Source organism: Tupaia chinensis, unplaced genomic scaffold (assembly GCF_000334495.1).
Source record: "Tupaia chinensis unplaced genomic scaffold, TupChi_1.0 Scaffold000098_1, whole genome shotgun sequence".
Classification (NCBI taxonomy): Eukaryota; Metazoa; Chordata; class Mammalia; order Scandentia; family Tupaiidae; genus Tupaia; species Tupaia belangeri.
The window spans coordinates 1,201,171-1,218,926 of record NW_006159560.1 but is presented as its reverse complement, the minus strand read 5'-3'; the positions used below and the strand labels follow the sequence as shown (position 1 = coordinate 1,218,926).

Sequence of the window (17,756 nt, the reverse complement as noted above, 5' to 3'; positions counted from 1 at the left end):
TATGTCAACCGCGGCGCCCCCCCCCCCCCGCCCAGCCTTCTTTAATACTTATTTATTTTCAGCCATTCATATATTAGATGGACTTTTGTCAATACTTCTTTGGGTGTTTTCTCCAGAAAAGATATTGGAAGCAAAAATGGTTGGTGATACGCTTCCTTCCTATTTATTAAAGAGTAGCTTCAGTCTAATACAAAACAGTGAAGGTTCTGAGATTTCACGCTACTTTCTAATGAGTTGTCCTGAATAGTTTCATGGATATTGGTAGACGATACAAGACGTGTGGATCACAGACACAGGACAGTAGCTGGACTGTCCTGCATTTTATGTTTACTCACTGAGCCCGGATTCCCAGGGGGCGCTGCAAAGATGGACATGGTACCTATAGATGATACACTGGATTGTGCTGAGGAGAAAAACCCTGAATTTAAGAAACTCAAATCCTGGGGCCAGTAGATGGCGTGGGTTGTTGAAGTATTAGACTCCTACATAGCTGACCATGGTTCAAGTCCCAGACCTGGTGGCTTGCTTTCTCACTTACCCTCTTTCTTTCATTCTAGTGAGTTTTAAAACTAAAAACACAGACACACAGTCACACACACACACACACACACACACACAATTAAATATTCATACATACATATAAAATAATAAAGTTAAATGATTCTTTTTTTTTTAAAAAGAATCTTGAATCCTTTAGCAAGCAGGCCTTTTGCTCCAGAGGAAGATAACTTTCCTCTAGTCTTTGTTGGGCACTTTGCCTGTGGTTGGACAAAGAATAACACCAACACTGTAGGGGCCGTCGGGTCTGAAACTGAAATGCTTTCTCTTGTGTTGGCTAGAAACCAGAAATGAGGCCAGCCGCGTGTAGTACATAGTGCATTTTGACCCGAACACAAAGGTACCAGCTAATAAAAGTCACCTTTTGTATTTGAGACTTGGATTTGAGAGGCTGAAATTCGGAGTGAAGCCTAGATGCATCTTTAGAGTCTTGAAGTCACCAGTGCTTCCCAAAATATAGGCGTGCACTCGGAACTGGATATCTGCCCTGTGTTTTCCCCGTCCTTCTCTGTCATGCTGGGAAGCTGTGGTGAGAGTGGAGGCGATGACCGGCCTCAGTAGGCACAAATGTCCTCGCGTGCCAGGCTGGCTCTTGTCCCTGTTCCGTCTCTGTTTTGTTTGGGGCTGGGAAGACCCTGTGAATGGAACCATGAGAGCTTTCCTACAAGTGCCTGCTGGTGGAGACACCACTCACCCTAATACAGCACTGCGTATACACCAAGAGGTACATGGAGGCCGACGTGAAAGTGAAAGCAAGACGCCGCAGGGGAAGAATGCGCACGTATGAGCAGCTGGCAGGGTCGCAGCCTGTAATGTTTTTCTATCTGCGGCCCAAATAATTATCAGCCCCAGGAAGAAATTGCAAGTGCTATTGGCGAGCAGGAATTTTATGTTTTCCATGAGTCATTCTTATTAAATAAGTTTTGACTCCCTTCCCAGCATGTACTTTATTTTATGAAAGTGGGTTGTAGGCTAAATGCCTTGGTGAGGGTGACTTTTCTATGTATTGTGCCTCGCTGTTTTGAAATTAATTTTGAATTTTATGCGATGGTGAAAGCTTTTAATGGGTGTTTGGTGTGTGCGAGGCTCCTGCACAAGCTTTACCACATCAACCCCTTTCATTTTTATACTAACCCTCTTCCATTGTTAACCTCATTTTTCAGATGAAGAAGCGGAGGCACAGAGAAATAAGTCACCAGGTCACTTAGCCAGGAAGTGATATAGTTGGGAGTTTCCAGGATATCAGTAACCTTTACTTGGGACCAGCAGTTAGCGTAATGGCTATGTCACTGGACTCCCATGTAGTCAACTGCGGTTCGAGTCCCAGACCTGGTGGCTTAAATTCACGCCGGGCACGTGGGCGTACTTTTTTTTAATGAGGGTACCAAGTTCTAGTTAGGTTAAAATGTCATTCAGTATCATTTTGAGCTTCTCATCTTTATTCAGCTACAGTTGATCTTCTAATTTTCTCAGTGTTTGGGAATTGTCTCTTACCTGCTGGTCATAGTATTTAAAAAATTGTTTATATATTCATATAAATAAATTACATATATATTATATATAGAAAATATGGTTTTTGACATATATATTATATATATATACATATATATATATAGATGTGATATATAATGTATATATTACATATATAATGTGTGTGTATGTGGTATGTATGTATATGTATGTGTGTGTGTGTATATATATATATATATATACACACACACACATGAAAAATAAACTTTTAGCCATAGGGCTCATGTGCTTACTGGAGAGAGACAGAGAGAAAGAAAGTGAAAAATCATCCCCCTCCCCCAGGAGGATGGCCACCATCTCTTTGCCTCCATTCTCCTCCTGGGATTTTAAGTATGCACACACACGCCTAGCATGATTTTCAAGGCTTCAGGTCCAAGACTCAAGCCACAGTGGACCATGTGAGAGTCCAGCACCTTAATCTCCTCACCTCCTGCTTGCCTTGTTCTTTGCAGTATTTAATGAATTATAAGTGTTAAAAATAATTCATTCTTCTTCCAAAGTTTTAGAATTATGTCAATATGATATCTTAAATTTATCATGGTGACTGAGTCCCTTGGATGGAATAGAGAGAAAGCTATTCTTGGCTCTCTCTTTGCTTATATTTAAAACCAGTTTAATATAAATATATACTTTGACAAAATCCTAAAGTGTTTTGAATTGTTGAGTATCTTGGAAGGATATCTTTGTGTATGACCCTATTTGTTTGTAGTGGGTAGCCTTGAAAGTGCTGACGATACTTACACAGATGTTTAAACACAGTGTTGACTGAGGATGAGTTATAAATCTATGTAAGGAAAACATTATCCCATTTTTGTACTTTGCCAGTGAGTGAGACAGTATTCCTGAGTCTCTTCATTGCTTTTGCTTGAGTCATCTTTATAACTTATCATTCTTAGCAATATTGCTAGGTATCTTCTCACAAGTTTTTAAGAATATTCCAAAATTAACTACTACTTGAGAACTTCAAAAAGTTTATGGGAAGATGGAATTAAGGCATGAGCTTATTGTGGTATAAAACTTTTGAATTCTGTTTATACTTTTATTCATAAAACACGTTTTCTTTTTCTTTTCTTTTCTTTCTTTCTTTTTTTTTTAAAAACAAATTTGCCACAGATTGCATGTTCTTGCCAGAGAGACAGAGACAGAGAGAGAAATTATTTCTCTGGGGAGTGGTCACACTGCAATTCCTGTCCACTTCTCTCTCTCTTTGGGATTTTGGGCATGCACACATATGTACCTGGTGTGCCCTTCAAACCACTGGTCAGAAACTTGAACTGCATAGTCAGCCATGACGTATATAGCCACCTTAAACACCAGGCCATTAGCTACCCCCATGATATGCATTTTTGATGAATTTTCCAAAGTTCCATTGTATATGTAATATGTATATAGATAGGTAATTACAAGATACCTAAAATAATGGTTAATGTTCATGTATGCATAAAGTGAGAAATCGCACCTGGGAGGATGGCCATGCAACATTCTCTTCTCTTCCTGGGATTTTGGGCACACATGCACATGCACCTGGTGTGATTTTCAAGCCACTGGTTCCAGGACTCAAACTATAGTTGGCCATGTGGGAATTCAGCTACCTTATAAACACCATCCATGTGGGAATCCACCTGCTGGCCCCAGAAGTTGCTGTCTTTTCATTTTAATTCTCTTTTTAATTTTACCCTATGTCGTCACTTTATTCCACGTGAGTGCCTAAAGTTTAGGAAGTGTACAGTAATTCATAGGAAATTAAGAGTAGTAAATGCGACATGATTTCTAGCCTGTTATCATCTCCTTTATTTCCAATTTCTCCTCTTCATTTTGTATTCTCCCTGTGTACCTCTCCTGATTTTTAAAATTACTGTCCTGTCTCCTCTTCTTCCTTTACTCCGAATGTCCTTGTTTTCCTCACCGTATTTACTGGCCAGCTGTAGCCACTCCAGCCTTTGCCTCCATGTCGTTGGCTTTGCTGAATCCGTTAACTTTCTAAAGTTGTTTTCCTTTTAATTCTTTCAAGTTATTTGTAAGTAAAGAAAAAAAAATTAAGGTTTTTACCATAGGGTGCGTGTGCTCCCCAGAGAAGGACAGAGACAGAGAAAGTGAGAAATCACCCACCAGGAGGCACGGCCACTCCACAATCCCTTTTCCATTCTCCTCTTGGGATTTTGGGCACGCAGGCACATGCATCCAGCATGATTTTCAAGCTGCCAGGTCCAGGGTTTGAACTGCAGTTGGCCATGTGGAATCTAGCATCATGGCCACCTCACCCCCTGCTGCCCCTCCACCCCTATTTTCTTTTCTTCCTTCCTTCCTTCCTTCCTTCCTTCCTTCCTTCCTTCCTTCCTTTCTTTCTTTCTTTCTTTCTTTCTTTCTTTCTTTCTTTCTTTCTTTCTTTCTTTTAACATGGTACTTCACTGTGTTGCTATCTTTCTGTCTCAGCCTTCCAGCTGAGACTATAGTGACACTCTGCCTACCTCTCAGAATCTCACCGTTTTGCCCAAATGAGCCTGAGTTTACCATCTTTCTGCCTGTGATTGCTGGGATTCTAGGCACACCCCACTGCACTTGGCCTTGGTTCATACCTGGATCCAAAGCTGGGCCTTCTGTTGAACAAGTTATCTCAGCAGTGTGTGCTGCATGGTTGGGCCTTGTCTCATTCTTTCCTTGCCCCAGAGCCTCTTATTTTCTTACTTGCTTTTTCAGCCTGCCTACAAGGGCCTAGAGGTGCCCATAACAGTAGCTCCATGCAGGTGTTTCTGGAATCAAGTGGATTCTGTCACTGATAACTTCATCGGGTTCTGAGAGGGAAACAGCTAGGCAGTGGTGATGATAAAACTTGACCGGCTTTCACTTTTTGACCCTCTCCTCCAGAAAGATGTGACTCGTGTTCTATGACAGCATGGGGAGATTAGAGGAGATAGGTAGGAGGGAGGGAGCCACATTTGATTTCACCGTATTTGCTTTCCCCAAGGACAGCTGTCATCACCTGCTCATCACTTGTCACGGAGGGCAGCTAACCTTTTCTGTACTACTGATTGGAACTAGTCTCCATTATTATAAGAAAAAAAAAATTTTTGACCCATACACCCTGACCGGATTACAAATTTTGTTAAAAGTTGGAATGTATTGGGACCAGGAAATGTCATTATGGTTACATCCCTGGACTCCCACGTAGTTGACTGTGGTTGCTGTGCTGGACCCAAGCTTGAAACTCACACCAGGAGTTTGTGCACATGTGCCCAAAATCCTGAGAAGAGAATGAGGAGAAGGGATTGCAGTGTGGCCATCCTGCCGGGTGGTAATTTCTTGCTTTCTGTCTCTGTCTCTGGCAAGGACACGTGCCCTATAGCAAAAATCTCTCTTAAAAGAAATTGGAATGTATTGTATTAATGATATATCTACATTAAGGTTTCATCCTGAAAAAGGTAATAGTAATTTGGATATTTTATCCTTTACCGTTCTGAATTATGATACCCATTTTGGCCCAAGTCCAATCCTTATCTATAGTTCTAAGTTAATTTCAAGTGATACCAATCTAGGCATATCTATTCTGTGCCCAACTATTCTGTGCAAGGCCCCATAAACGATGTTAAAGGGCCAGCGGATGGCATGGTGTTGAGGTGGCTGGATCCCATATGACTGATCGAGTCCTGGACCCGGTAGCTTGGGAAACATGCTGGGCATGTGAGCATGTGTTCCCAGAATCCTGACAGAAGGGAGAGGTGGAGGAGAAGGGATTGTGACAGGGTCATCACCCCTGTGGGCACTTTATCACTTTCTCCCTCTCCACCAAGTGCACATGCTCTCTGATAAAATTACACACATGAAAAAAAAAGAAAAAACAGCATTAAAAACAAAAACCAAGGTTGACCTAATAACTCTCTAGGTAGTTTCTTTTTTTTGGGGGGGGGGGAAAGAATTTAGAATGTAGCTCCATAATTCTTCTTTTTAAAGAACTATTTAATCTTCTTTATTATTATTTTTAAATTTGTGATTGGGTACATGTGCTCACCAAAGAGAGACAGAGAGAGTGAGAAAGCAAGCTGTCAAGTCCAGAGCCTGATCTGCAGTCGGCTACATGGGAGTCCAACACCCCAACCACCATGCCAGCCACTGGCCCCTTCACTGTCCTTTATCTAAAAATGTTTGAGGCCGAATGTGTTTGGAGACTGAGGTATTTTTTAATTTAGAGGGGTAAAATGAGACACACACTGTATCTTCTGCAACATCTCCAGATAGAGTCTGTTTGGAAATTACTTTAAGATGGTGGGACATGATCATTTTTCCCAGGCCGAGTGGGGAGAATTAGACTTAAATAATCAGATGTCCGGTCAGGCATTCAGATTTTCCATTTTGGGGATTGTGGCTAAGGGATTATGGACCTGTCTTAAAATGTAATCAAATGTTAAAAGGAATTAATTATGAATTATATTCAGAAAAAGAGAATATCTTTGCAACCTAATGTCTGAAAAGGGAGGTATTTTTTTGTTTGTTTGATTTTTTTTAGTTTTGCTATAGGGCATATGCGTGAGAGAGACAAAAAGAAAGTGAGAAAGCATCCTCTAGGGACGATTACACCCAAATCCCTTCTACTCCATTCTCTTGGGATTTTGGGCACACACACACACGTGTGAAGATTTTTAATAGAATTTCATTTTACTCATTGTTGGATCTCAGGCAACTAGAATAGCACCTGTATACATATACATGTACACACACATATTTACATCTGTGTAAACACACACATATACATATACACACATATATACATACACATATATGCCTTTGTGTATGTATATATAATATATACTGTATATAAATGTATATGTAGTAATTTTATATATATTATTTAAATACATATAATTGTATCACATGTATAATTGTGTATATTGTATATATATTATATATACACAATATAGTCATATGTATTATATATAAAATATATTTGTGTTAATATATCTGTGTATAAGTTTATTGTACGGTATGTGCGCTTACCTTAGATGAATGGAGAGAGACAGGGAAAGTGAGGAAGCACCCATCCAGGAAGAATGGCCATGTCCAGTCCCTTCCCTTCCATTCTCCGTCTTGGAATTTCGGGCACACATGCACAAGCGCATGGTGTGTTTTTCAAGCAACTGGGTTGGGACTTGAATCCCACAGTCGGCCGTGTGGAATCCAACCGCCTGACCTCCATGCCTCTCACCTGCGTCTCACCCGGTCCATAGATGGTTCATTCCTGGCAGGAAGTTCAGCCTGGACATGGGCAGAGAGGATGCAATGAAGGAGCCTTGGTACTTAGGGGTGATTATCAGTGATGCTTATGTGTTTATGCCTGACATACTTGTTAAGGCTTGGTCTAATGGCTACTCTTAAATGAGGATGGAGAGGACCTAGGGTAATAGAAGTGGTTTGAAAAATAAAAAGGTAGACAAAAAAGAAGTTAGTTGTGAGATTGAGTTCTAGTTGTGTGTGCATCTTTGCAGGGATTCCTTAATATATGGATATAAAACTCAAAACAGTATTGAAGAAGTAGATTAGTCTAAAGTTTGAACAAGGTGGACATTAACCGATTGAATTTGGAAACTGATAGAGAAGAAGTTAGATAATTTCAAAGTTGAAATATGTAATGATTAGAAATAGTAATTCTTGGGGCCAGCAGGTGGTGTAATGGTTACATTGCTGGACTCCTACATGCTCAACTGCGGTCGAGTCCTGGACCCAGGTGCTGAAAACTCATGCTATGTGTGTGTGCATGTGTGCCCAAGATTCTGAGAAGAGAATGGAAGAGAAGGGATTGTGATGTGGCCATCCTTTCTGCAGGTGATTTCTCACTTTCTGTCTCTCTCTCTTTCCAGCAAGCACACATGTCCTATAGCAAAAATCTCTCTTAAGAGAGAGAGACAGACAGAGAAAGAAACAGTAATTCTTTGGTTGAAAGAGAGAAATTGGGAAGAGAATTTGGAAAGGAAGTGGTAAGCCCACTAATATGACTTGGTGTATTGGTGGTTCTATGTTTTTAAAATGTAGTTGATATCTTTTGTGTGAACATGTGTCTTCACAGATACAAAGTATGCTCCATTTCTCTCATTTTGTTAGTCCAGGACCTTTAAGAACAGCATAACAGGGCCAGCAAATGGTGTAGTTGTTATATCCCTGGACTCCCACATGGCCGATGGCAGTTTGGGTCCTGGACCCGGTAGTTTGACAATCACTGTGGGTGTGTGTGTGGGTGTGTGTGGAGGCCCAAGATCTTAGGAGGAGACTGGAGGAGATGAGATTGTGGTGTGGCCATCCCCCCGGGTGGTGATTTCTCACTTTCCCTCGCATGGTCTCTGTCCAGTGTAACAGACCGAATTCTGTAAGACTTGAGTGTGTGCATTACACGTGGCTCTTTCCAAGTTGCTTTTGTATGAGGTTTATTTAAATTGTATTTTAAAAGGTAAAGACGGTGTTGAGTGGCTTTAGTTCCCCCTAGCACTGTTCATTATGCATGAGCAATTAACTCTGCTTCTCTCAGGTTGATGAATTCGAACTTGATCAATTATCTGATAGTAATTGCCAGCACAGAGTGATGATTATTGCTGAAGGTACGCTCTTGCTTCATTTTTCCATGTAATTCGGGCGCTTTTCATGGAGGGCACTTGTTTGTCTGCAGGGGATGACTTGCTCTTTTGGCTTCTGGCACTGAGGTCAAACTGTGTTAGGTTTCTCAGTTAGAGTAGTGCTGAGGAAAACCCCCTGGTGTTTTACATTGTGTGCATGGGCCCTTCCGGCTTCTAGGAGAAGGAAGGAGCAAGACTCAACCTTTCCTTTTAGAGTGGGCTCAAAAGGTCTCTGGTTTCTGTGTTTCTCGACAATTTTCTTTTTCCAGCTCTTGGCAGGGTTGCACTGACCCTTCCATCCGTCTCGTCGTGGGTGAGGGTGAGGGTGAGGGTTCCACATCCAGAGCCCTGTCTGTATTGCCCTGACTCCGTGGTGTTCTCAGCAGCCTCGTGTGGACTGAAGCCTGACAGTTTGCTCTTTTGACTTTTGAGCTCTATTGAGATAATGGATGGGGGAGGTGGATTAGTGTGCTGGGGTTGGCCTAACAGAGTACAAACCAAGACTGGGTGATTTCAACAGCGGAAGTTAATTTTCTCCTACTTTGGGAAGCTGGTGGCAGAGTTGGTTTCTTTTTTCTTTTTTTAAAGACTTAGTTATTTAATTTATAATTATTATTATTAAAAAATTTTGCTTTAGGGCATGTGTGTATGTTTGTGTGTGTGAGAGAGAGAGAGAGTGAGCAAACAAGCCACCAGGTCCAGGACTTGAACCAAGGTCAGCCATGTGGGAGTCCAGTGCCCTTCACTACCACGCCACCACCTGCTGGCTCCAGAGTTGATGAGAGGCCACTCAACTTGGCTTGTTAGGTGGCCATTTTCTTTCTGTGTCTTCACATGGTCTTCCCGCTGTCCCTGTCTGTCTCCAGTCACCCTATTATGTAAGGACACCAGTCATTTTGGATGACGACCTACCCTGATGGCCTAATTCTAAATTAATAACCTCATTTAAACACTTTATCTCTAAATATAGTTACATTTTGAGATCCTGGGGATTAAGACTTCAAAATAGGACTTTTTATGGGGGAGGGGTAAAATTTAGCTCATAACAAAATGTAGCTGAAAATAGGACATTTGTAAAACTTCAAAGAAAAGAATAAGGAGCAGTAAATACAGGGAAAAAAGAAGAAAAAGAGATACTGATCTTGACAAGGAATGCTGAAAGTTTTTGCGTGTGCATTGGTTATACAGAACTCACGTTGGGACCATCACATTTCCTTCTGAGCATAATCCGGGGCATGGATGCCTTCCTCCACTCAGATGCCACATCGAGGGTCACAGAGGTTTCCTGTCTTGGTCGTGAGTGACTGAACTGTGACTGGAATCCATTTCTGTAGACTGTCTAGGATTATTTTCATCTCACCAAGCAGGGAGGTGAAAAGAAAGTAAACCCCTTGAGCAAATTCCATGGCCTTTTTGTTGTTGTGTTATTTTGTTATGGAAACTTTGGGGATTAGAGGCATCATCTCCTGTCAGCCAGTTGTGTTCTTGTTAGCGTTAACATTCGTAGTACAGAAAATAAACACACAGCCAGAAAGCCGCAACTCTTTGAGCGGTAAGGGTAACGATAACCGTTTTTGGAAGTTACTTATTGTGAACATTTTTAAGCATAAAAAGTAGAGCGATCGGTATGGTGATTTTCCACAGCTGCTCTACCCTACCATCCCTGTCTCTCTCCTGGATCCAATCTGAGATGGGTTACCTTCCCCTCATAAGGGAATTAGTGAAAAACGGGCATTTTCTTAACATAATTTTAACGCCACTTCATTGTTTCCTTTTTGCTTCAAAAATAGTCTTTTACAGTCGGTTTATTCACAACAGAATCCAAATAAGGACATTTGCTCAGCATCCTAAGTTACATTTGACAGTGAATTTTCTTGCCATTATTTGTCTGTTGGACTCGGACACAGAGAGAGGATGCGGTGATTTGGTTCGTTTTGCTGTACGGTTTGTGGTGATACTGGGACTTTCAGAGCTCCTTACTGGCCCATCCATACAACAACTCTTTTTTAGATAATTCAGTTCTGCTTTAGTTTTTGAATAAAATTTCTGTAGTCCTCAAGAGTCATCCAAATGATGACTTTTTTCTGTGTGCTTCTCTTCACCGTAGTATCATCATTATTATTATTTTAAAATTTATTACAGAGCACATGTGTCCACTAGAGAAAAAGTGAGAGCTTCCTCCCCCCCCCCCGCCCCCCCCGGGAACATGACCACACTGTGGTCCCTTCTACTCTGTTTCTCCTCTCGGATTTTGGACATGTACACACACGCACCTGGGTGTTTTTCAAGCCACCAGGTCTGGGACTTAAACCACACTGTCAATCATGTGGGATCCATTTGCCTTAACCACCACGTCTCTGGCTGGCCTACACCATATTATTTTTACAAGGCTTAAAGCTTGTCAAGAAAAATGTAAACAAGTAACCATAAATAGTTTTGGGGCTGGTAGGTGGCTGATGGTTAAGGTGCTAGATTCCCACATGGCTGGCCATGGTAGGAGTCTGGACCAGAGGCTTGAAAAATCACTCTGGGCGCGTGTGCAAGCATGCATAAAATCTCGTGAAGAAAAGGAATTGTGGCCTGGCTGTTACCCCACCCTGGGGATGACTTCTCAATTTCCCTTTCTATGTCTTTCTGTCTCTGGTGAGTGCACATAGCCTAAGACAAAAACCTTTTAATAAAAATGTTTTAATGCATCTTTACGAATGGCATTGGTTTACATTTCAGGGTATCATGATACAGGTTAGTGTTGGTTCACTACCCCTTTGTCCACATGGAACGTTGTTTTAGCAGCTTATTTTCCAGTCACAACTCACGAATACAAAGCTGGTAAAACAGGTTGCTTAACACTTGCTTTTGTCAAATGTTATTTTTATAGTCAACAGGAATGTTGTGAGTTAGCAAAGATTCGGAATGCAACTGTCTGATGACGGCTTTTAAAATATGTCAGTCTTCAGGACCAGCAGGTGGTGAGATGGTTGAGCTGCTGGACTCCCATATGGTTGACTGAGGTTCTAGTCCCAGACCCGGCAGCTTGAAACTCACACCAAGCATGTGTATATGCATGCCCAAGGTCCCAAGAGGAGAATGGAAGAGAAGGAATTGCAGCATAGCCAGCACCTTCCTCCCGCCCCTGGGGGTGTGTGGTTTCTTGTTTCCTGTCTCTCCAGCAAGTGCACGTACACTATAGCAAAAAAAAAAAAAAAATCAGTCTTCTATTTTGCTAACATTCTGTTTCTTCCAATAGGTATAAATGACCAAGGATTGTACAGAGTTGTGGGGGTGAGTTCAAAGGTCCAGAGACTTCTGAGTATGTTGATGGGTATGCCTCTTTTCTAATCATTTTTCCATGTGTTGTTTGTTTATGTCCATTGACTTTGTAATTTGATGTTTCGTCGTAGCTGTGGCACACTTGCAAACCCATTCTTTTCTTCTACCGCCTATTTGAGTTTCTCCTGAACAGAGACCGATGCCTTTGAGAAGTGGATTAGTGTTTGCGTCAGCATAGGTTACCTACCACCTCCTTATTTAGTAAGAAATGGAAGAAAAAGAGAATTCAGCTCATGGGTGAATGTCTTCCTGGGCTTGCTTCTCACAGGCAAGTAGCAGCCAGGCCTCTATGACTTGTCGCTTCCAAATTACCTGTCCAGAATCGTGCCAGTACATTTGGTTGGACAAGACCACTGGGACCTGCTCATTTTTATGGAGCTTCCAAACCTGTCATTTGACAGCGAGGGTCTGCTTCTCAGGGATTCATTGGTATTCACAGTGGCTTGTTTGTAGTTCGCACCAGGCTCTTCTCCAGAACCATGCATGCTCCATCTGTGCTGATAACACAGTGTTCTTTGGCATCGCAGACTAGAGGAAGCCAGAAAGTGAATTCATTTCATTACCCCAGACATTATGTGAATGACAAAGCGCTTTTAAATCGGGCGCTGCTGTCACTTTAGCTCCACCTGTAAGACGCTGCACGTCTCCCCCCACCCCAAAGCAGGCTGCCTCTGGAGGAGTGGAGATAACTCATCAGGCTTCAGGGCCTGCATATCAAACTCATCTGTCATTATGACCTTGCTACGAACTAATTTATTTGATATCTCACTTTAATTAATCAATATTAACAATGCCCTCGGGTGTGCCATGAATTCATTTCAATCTGTCTGCATGTTAAAGCTTTGTAGCAAAGACTCATTTTTACGAAGCATAAACCAAGGTGAATAAAATAATCTGACATGCTCCAGATAGGACTGCTCGTTTGCCTATATTTGAATTAAGGGTTTAATAAGCAGGACCTTTTTTTAGCTATTAACCACGGGAAAGGTTGCCCATCGTCAGTTGGAGAGCGTTATTAGAATACATTCCCTTTCATGAACTGTTTTCATTTTCTGCCTCTCTGGTTTAACTTGGTGCAATCTTGGCAGTCAGGTTTTCCCTTTTTACCGTTCGTGATCTCCAAATTAAACAGACTCAGGTTGCTAGTGGTTCCCTTGGAGCTCAAAGAGTTTATTGGGACCATGGCATCTGCTTTTACTTAATTTTAAAATTAGAAACACTTCTCTCATGTCCAAGATGGTATTACCATAATTCGAACTGGAGGAATCTGCTGGTATCAGGATGAGAGATTTTGGCTGAAAGACCTGTTTTGGTGGTTAATTGGTCATAAAAATACTGGCATTATTTTTACTGTGTACTTCTTCATCTTTAAGGAAAGTTTGAACAAGAGTGTTTCTGTGGTCACTTTTAAGCTTTCTCAAAATTTGTTCTTAATCCCATAAAATCATGCATGTACAACATTCTTGACCTCAGGTGGTGGTTTCCTCAGCTCATGGGAAATATTCCAAGATAGTTCTTAACTTGCAAGGTGTTTTTAAATATCTAAGCCCTCAAAAATTCATGACCTGGAGAACTGTTTTTACTTTCCGTGAGCCTCACAGTGGAGAATCCCAGGACACAAGCATGACACAGCCTCACTGAAGAGCTGGCAGGGAAGGTGCTGTGTTTTCAGTGATGTCATTCTGCAAACAGGAAGTTGGAAAGTAGATGTGAAAGAAAGATACCGACTTCTTAGTTCCTCCCTGAAGAATTCATTTAAGAGAGCTACACAGTACACATTTATTTTATTTACTCTATAAAAAATGACTAGTATGAATTTAAGATAGCCAGTCAGAACTTGGATTTTCATTGACCTGGTTCCACTTTTGTTTTGTTTACTTGATGTTCCTAACATGAAGGTTAACTCTCGGTCAAACAGATTTATTCACTACTTCCTAATCAATTTAAGGTTTCCTGTTATTTCTTTTCTTTCATCCTATTTCAGTGTTCAAATTGAAATAATCTACTACTTCTAAAAGATACTAGTTTGAAATATTCTTGTATACACAGTCCCACAGATTGACTTTCTTGCCAGCTTCTCTTCACCTTCTGTGTTGTGTTAAGGTTATTTCTTTTACAAAGTAGGTAGTACTGTCAAATGATTACTTTTGCTTTTTAAGACCAATCAGTGCTTATTATTATTATTTCTACAGGTACTATGTTTATTTCAAATTTAAATGTTTTAAAAGCAGATTTGGGGGGCCAGCAGGCGGCATAGTGATTAAGGTGCTGAACTGCCAAATGGTGGGCCTTGGTTTGAGTCCTGGACGTAGTGGCTTGAAAATCATGCTCTGTGTGTGTGTGTGTGTGTGTGTGTGTGTGTGCATGCCCCAAATCCCAGGAGAAGAATGGAGAAGGGATTGTGGCATGACCATCCTCCGGAAGGGGGATTTCTCACTTTCCCTTTCTCTGTCCCTTTCCGGCAAGAATATGTGCCCTACAAAAACCTTAAAAAAAAATTCTGATAATATATATCTCTTTACAGAAATAAAAATAATCTAATTTTTAAGTATTTGAAAAAATAAGTATCTGAGAAAAGAATTCCAATCCCTGTAATATTTTTCTAGGATAGCCGCTATTTAGGTGATTCTCTTTAGTACTCAAGAGCTAATTATTCCCTTAATAATTTTTATTACTTTAAAAATATTTAATTTTACTTATCATTATTATTTTTAAAATTTGCTATAAGGCACATATTCTTACCAGAGAGAGGGGGAGAGAAAGTGAGAAAACATTCTACCAGGTCTGGGACTCAAACCATGGTCAGCCATGTGGGAATCCAGTGCCTTAACAACCATACCACCTGCTGGCCCACTTTATTGCTTTTTTTGTATAAAGTATATTATTCTAAAAAAATATTCTAAGTGTTCTTTAAATATTCGTGTAAAAGCTTTGAGAATTTTTTTTTTTTTTTTTTTTTGCTATAGGGCGCGTGCGCTCATCAGACAGAGAGAGACATAGAGACAGAAAGCGAGAAATCACCCCCCAGGGGGGATGGTCATGCTGCAATCCCTTCTCCTCCATTCTCCTCTTGGGATCTTGGGCATACACACACACGTGCCTGGCGTGAGTTTTAAGCCACCGGGTCCAGGACGCGAACCGCGGTCGACTATGTGGGAGTCCAGCGACATAGCCATTACGCTAACTGCTGGTTCCCGAGAATTTCTTTCTTTTTAATTGCCAGAGGGCATGTACATTTGCCAGAGAAAGGGAGAAAGTAGCCCTTAATGGGGCATGGTCATTCTGCAGTCCCTTCTTCACTGTTTATCAATCTTATCAGTATTTTGGCGTGCACATATGGATATAATGTGTGTTTTTCAAGCTTCCAAAGTCGGGACTCTTAAACACGGTTGAGCAAGTGACATCTGGCTTAATCACTAGGCTGTGGGGTCAGCCCAAATGTTTGTGATCATTTCTTTTCTTTTCTTTTCTTTTTTTTAAGAGAAGTTTTTTTCTATAGGGCATGTACACTTGCTAGAGAGACAGAGACGGAGAGACAGAAAGCAAAAAAGTCACCCCCCAGGGTGTTTGGCTACACTGCAATCCCTTTTCTTCTTGGGATTTTGGGTGCACACACACATGTGTCCAGCGTGAGTTTTAAGCCATTAGGTCCAGGACTTGAACCATGGTTGATTACATGGGAGTCTAGTGATGTAACTATTATGCCATCTGCTGGTCTCTGTGTATGATCATTTCAAAGAAATGGTGCACGCTTCATCTTTTGCATGTTTTCTTCATTCGTTTCCTTTATGTGTATTTTTTTCCCCTTCACATTTAAGATGAAAATAAACTGTTTTTCTCCATTATCCTCTTCCTCTACCTCCTCCCTTTTCCTCCCACTCCCCTCCTTCTCCTCTCCACTCTCTACCTTTACTCTTTCTGCTCCTGCCTTTCCCCACCAACATAAAACAGTGATAGCTATTGACCTTAGAAAGTTCTCTAGACAGGTAGGTAGAGGAGTGGCTGGTGCTGCCCTTCCTGGTGATGGGCGTGCTGGTCATCATCTTAGCCATCTTCCTCCCTGGGAGTGGATGGCAGCGGTCTGCTTGGGGCGCGGCAGCCCATGAGCTTTTTCCTGGACCAGCTTCTTGTTTCTGAAGGAAAATGCCCATACGAGCAATTGCCTTCCTTTCACTGACAGGCCATTTTCCTTCCCTTTTGCCATCCCTAAGACAGGGCACCTACAGTCTGGTCGAGGTTAGATTTTTAAGTAGACTTGGAGCAGTTGGTGAATTTGGTGGTTATTTCCAAATCTAATTTGCAAAAGAGGCTGGATGATTATATTTATTTTTAGACATAGAACCATGGAAAGCAAGATTTAAAAATAATCTAGAGGAGTTTTACTTTAAAAACATTACCTTGTTTATTTTGTTTGTAGGACAGCTTTGTCACAGATTAGGGGAAAAAGTTAACGTCATTGAAAATTATTCCGATTTTTGTTTATAAAGCATATTTCCAAAATACTTCCAGTTGCTGTGGTTCTTAAAAGTACTTTAAAATTGGACCCAAGTCAGTGTGTGAGTAGGGTGCTAACATGGTACTTTGCATAGAGGTTGAGTTGCAAATTTCCAGTTTTAGCAAAATTAACAGTGGTTATGTAAGTCTGAAGCATAAAGTCAACTCTATAGTTGTGCTTGTTGGTTTAGAATCTTCACTAATCTATGAAACTGTTATTGATCAGAAAGGAAGCACAATTTTAACCCTATTTATAGTAGAACATATAAATATTCTGAATGAACCCCCCCCCCAGTGTATTTTTATGCTTGAATCCCAAATAAGTTATTAGAAAGTCATACCTAGTCCCAGTGCATCCACTGATTGTAAAGGACTGCTAAGGATGACTGAGTTATTTGAAAACACTGAGAATTTTATAGAGGACTAGTAAGGTAGACACCATATAGTCATTAGCTTCTGATGTGATAGCTACTTTTTATTTTATGAATTCAGAAGGATGGCTTATTTTTCCATAAAAAGGATATGAGTCTCACAATATAGAATGATAATTTTGGTAGAAAGCTGGAAATAAAAGATTTCCTTTAGAGGCCTCTTAGATTCTAAAATGGTGATTTGCTGATAGCAAGTTGATTGAAAATGTTATCTGACTTGTATGTAAAATGAAATTTAAATAATTGATTTAATGAGAGAGAGAATATGCAGTTACAGAAGTAATTGGTTGGCAAAGCCTTTAGAACAGAATTATTTAGTCCTAGTTATAAAGGATTGCACCTTTAATCAGGGTGCTTAATTTGATTTCTTGAATGTATCTGTGGCTTGTCTGACAAGCTCAGTAACAAATGAGTTCTGAATTATAGGAACTGATCAAAATGTAATCAGTGTCAGTTGCCATTGTTGTAGTTTATTGCATATTGCTGTCAGTTGCCGTAATCAAGAAATGTTGAAGTGCTTTAAAAAGTCTGCAGATCTTTGAGTAATTGACTTCATATGTATGATGTTATGGCTGTGAAATAACCATTACTTCCTGTTTTATTCTATTTTCAAAAAGTTTGAGGCCGACATTGAGTTGTCATTCTTCATCATACCCCACCTAAAACTTTTCCAAGGGCGTACATGACCTGATGTTGTAGCGCCATCTTGGCAGATTTTTCTTCTTAGTGCTTTTAAAAAAGAAATAACAACAAGATGTTTCCCTTCTTCTGTAGACAAATACAGGGTTAGGATAAACAAAACAATTCCCAGAACAAC

The 17,756-nt window shown here is 40.7% G+C and overlaps 1 protein-coding gene across 2 annotated transcripts in view; it reads left to right on the top strand.

Annotated features, from left to right (window-relative positions):
- ARHGAP10 (Rho GTPase activating protein 10) overlaps positions 1-17,756 on the top strand; it is a 366,526-nt gene that overhangs the window by 214,162 nt on the left and 134,608 nt on the right. For both annotated transcript variants that reach the window (XM_027769930.1, XM_006143418.3), the window contains exon 14: positions 11,932-12,006. In XM_027769930.1, coding sequence (XP_027625731.1) covers positions 11,932-12,006 — 75 coding nt within the window. The remainder of the gene's footprint in view (positions 1-11,931; positions 12,007-17,756) is intronic.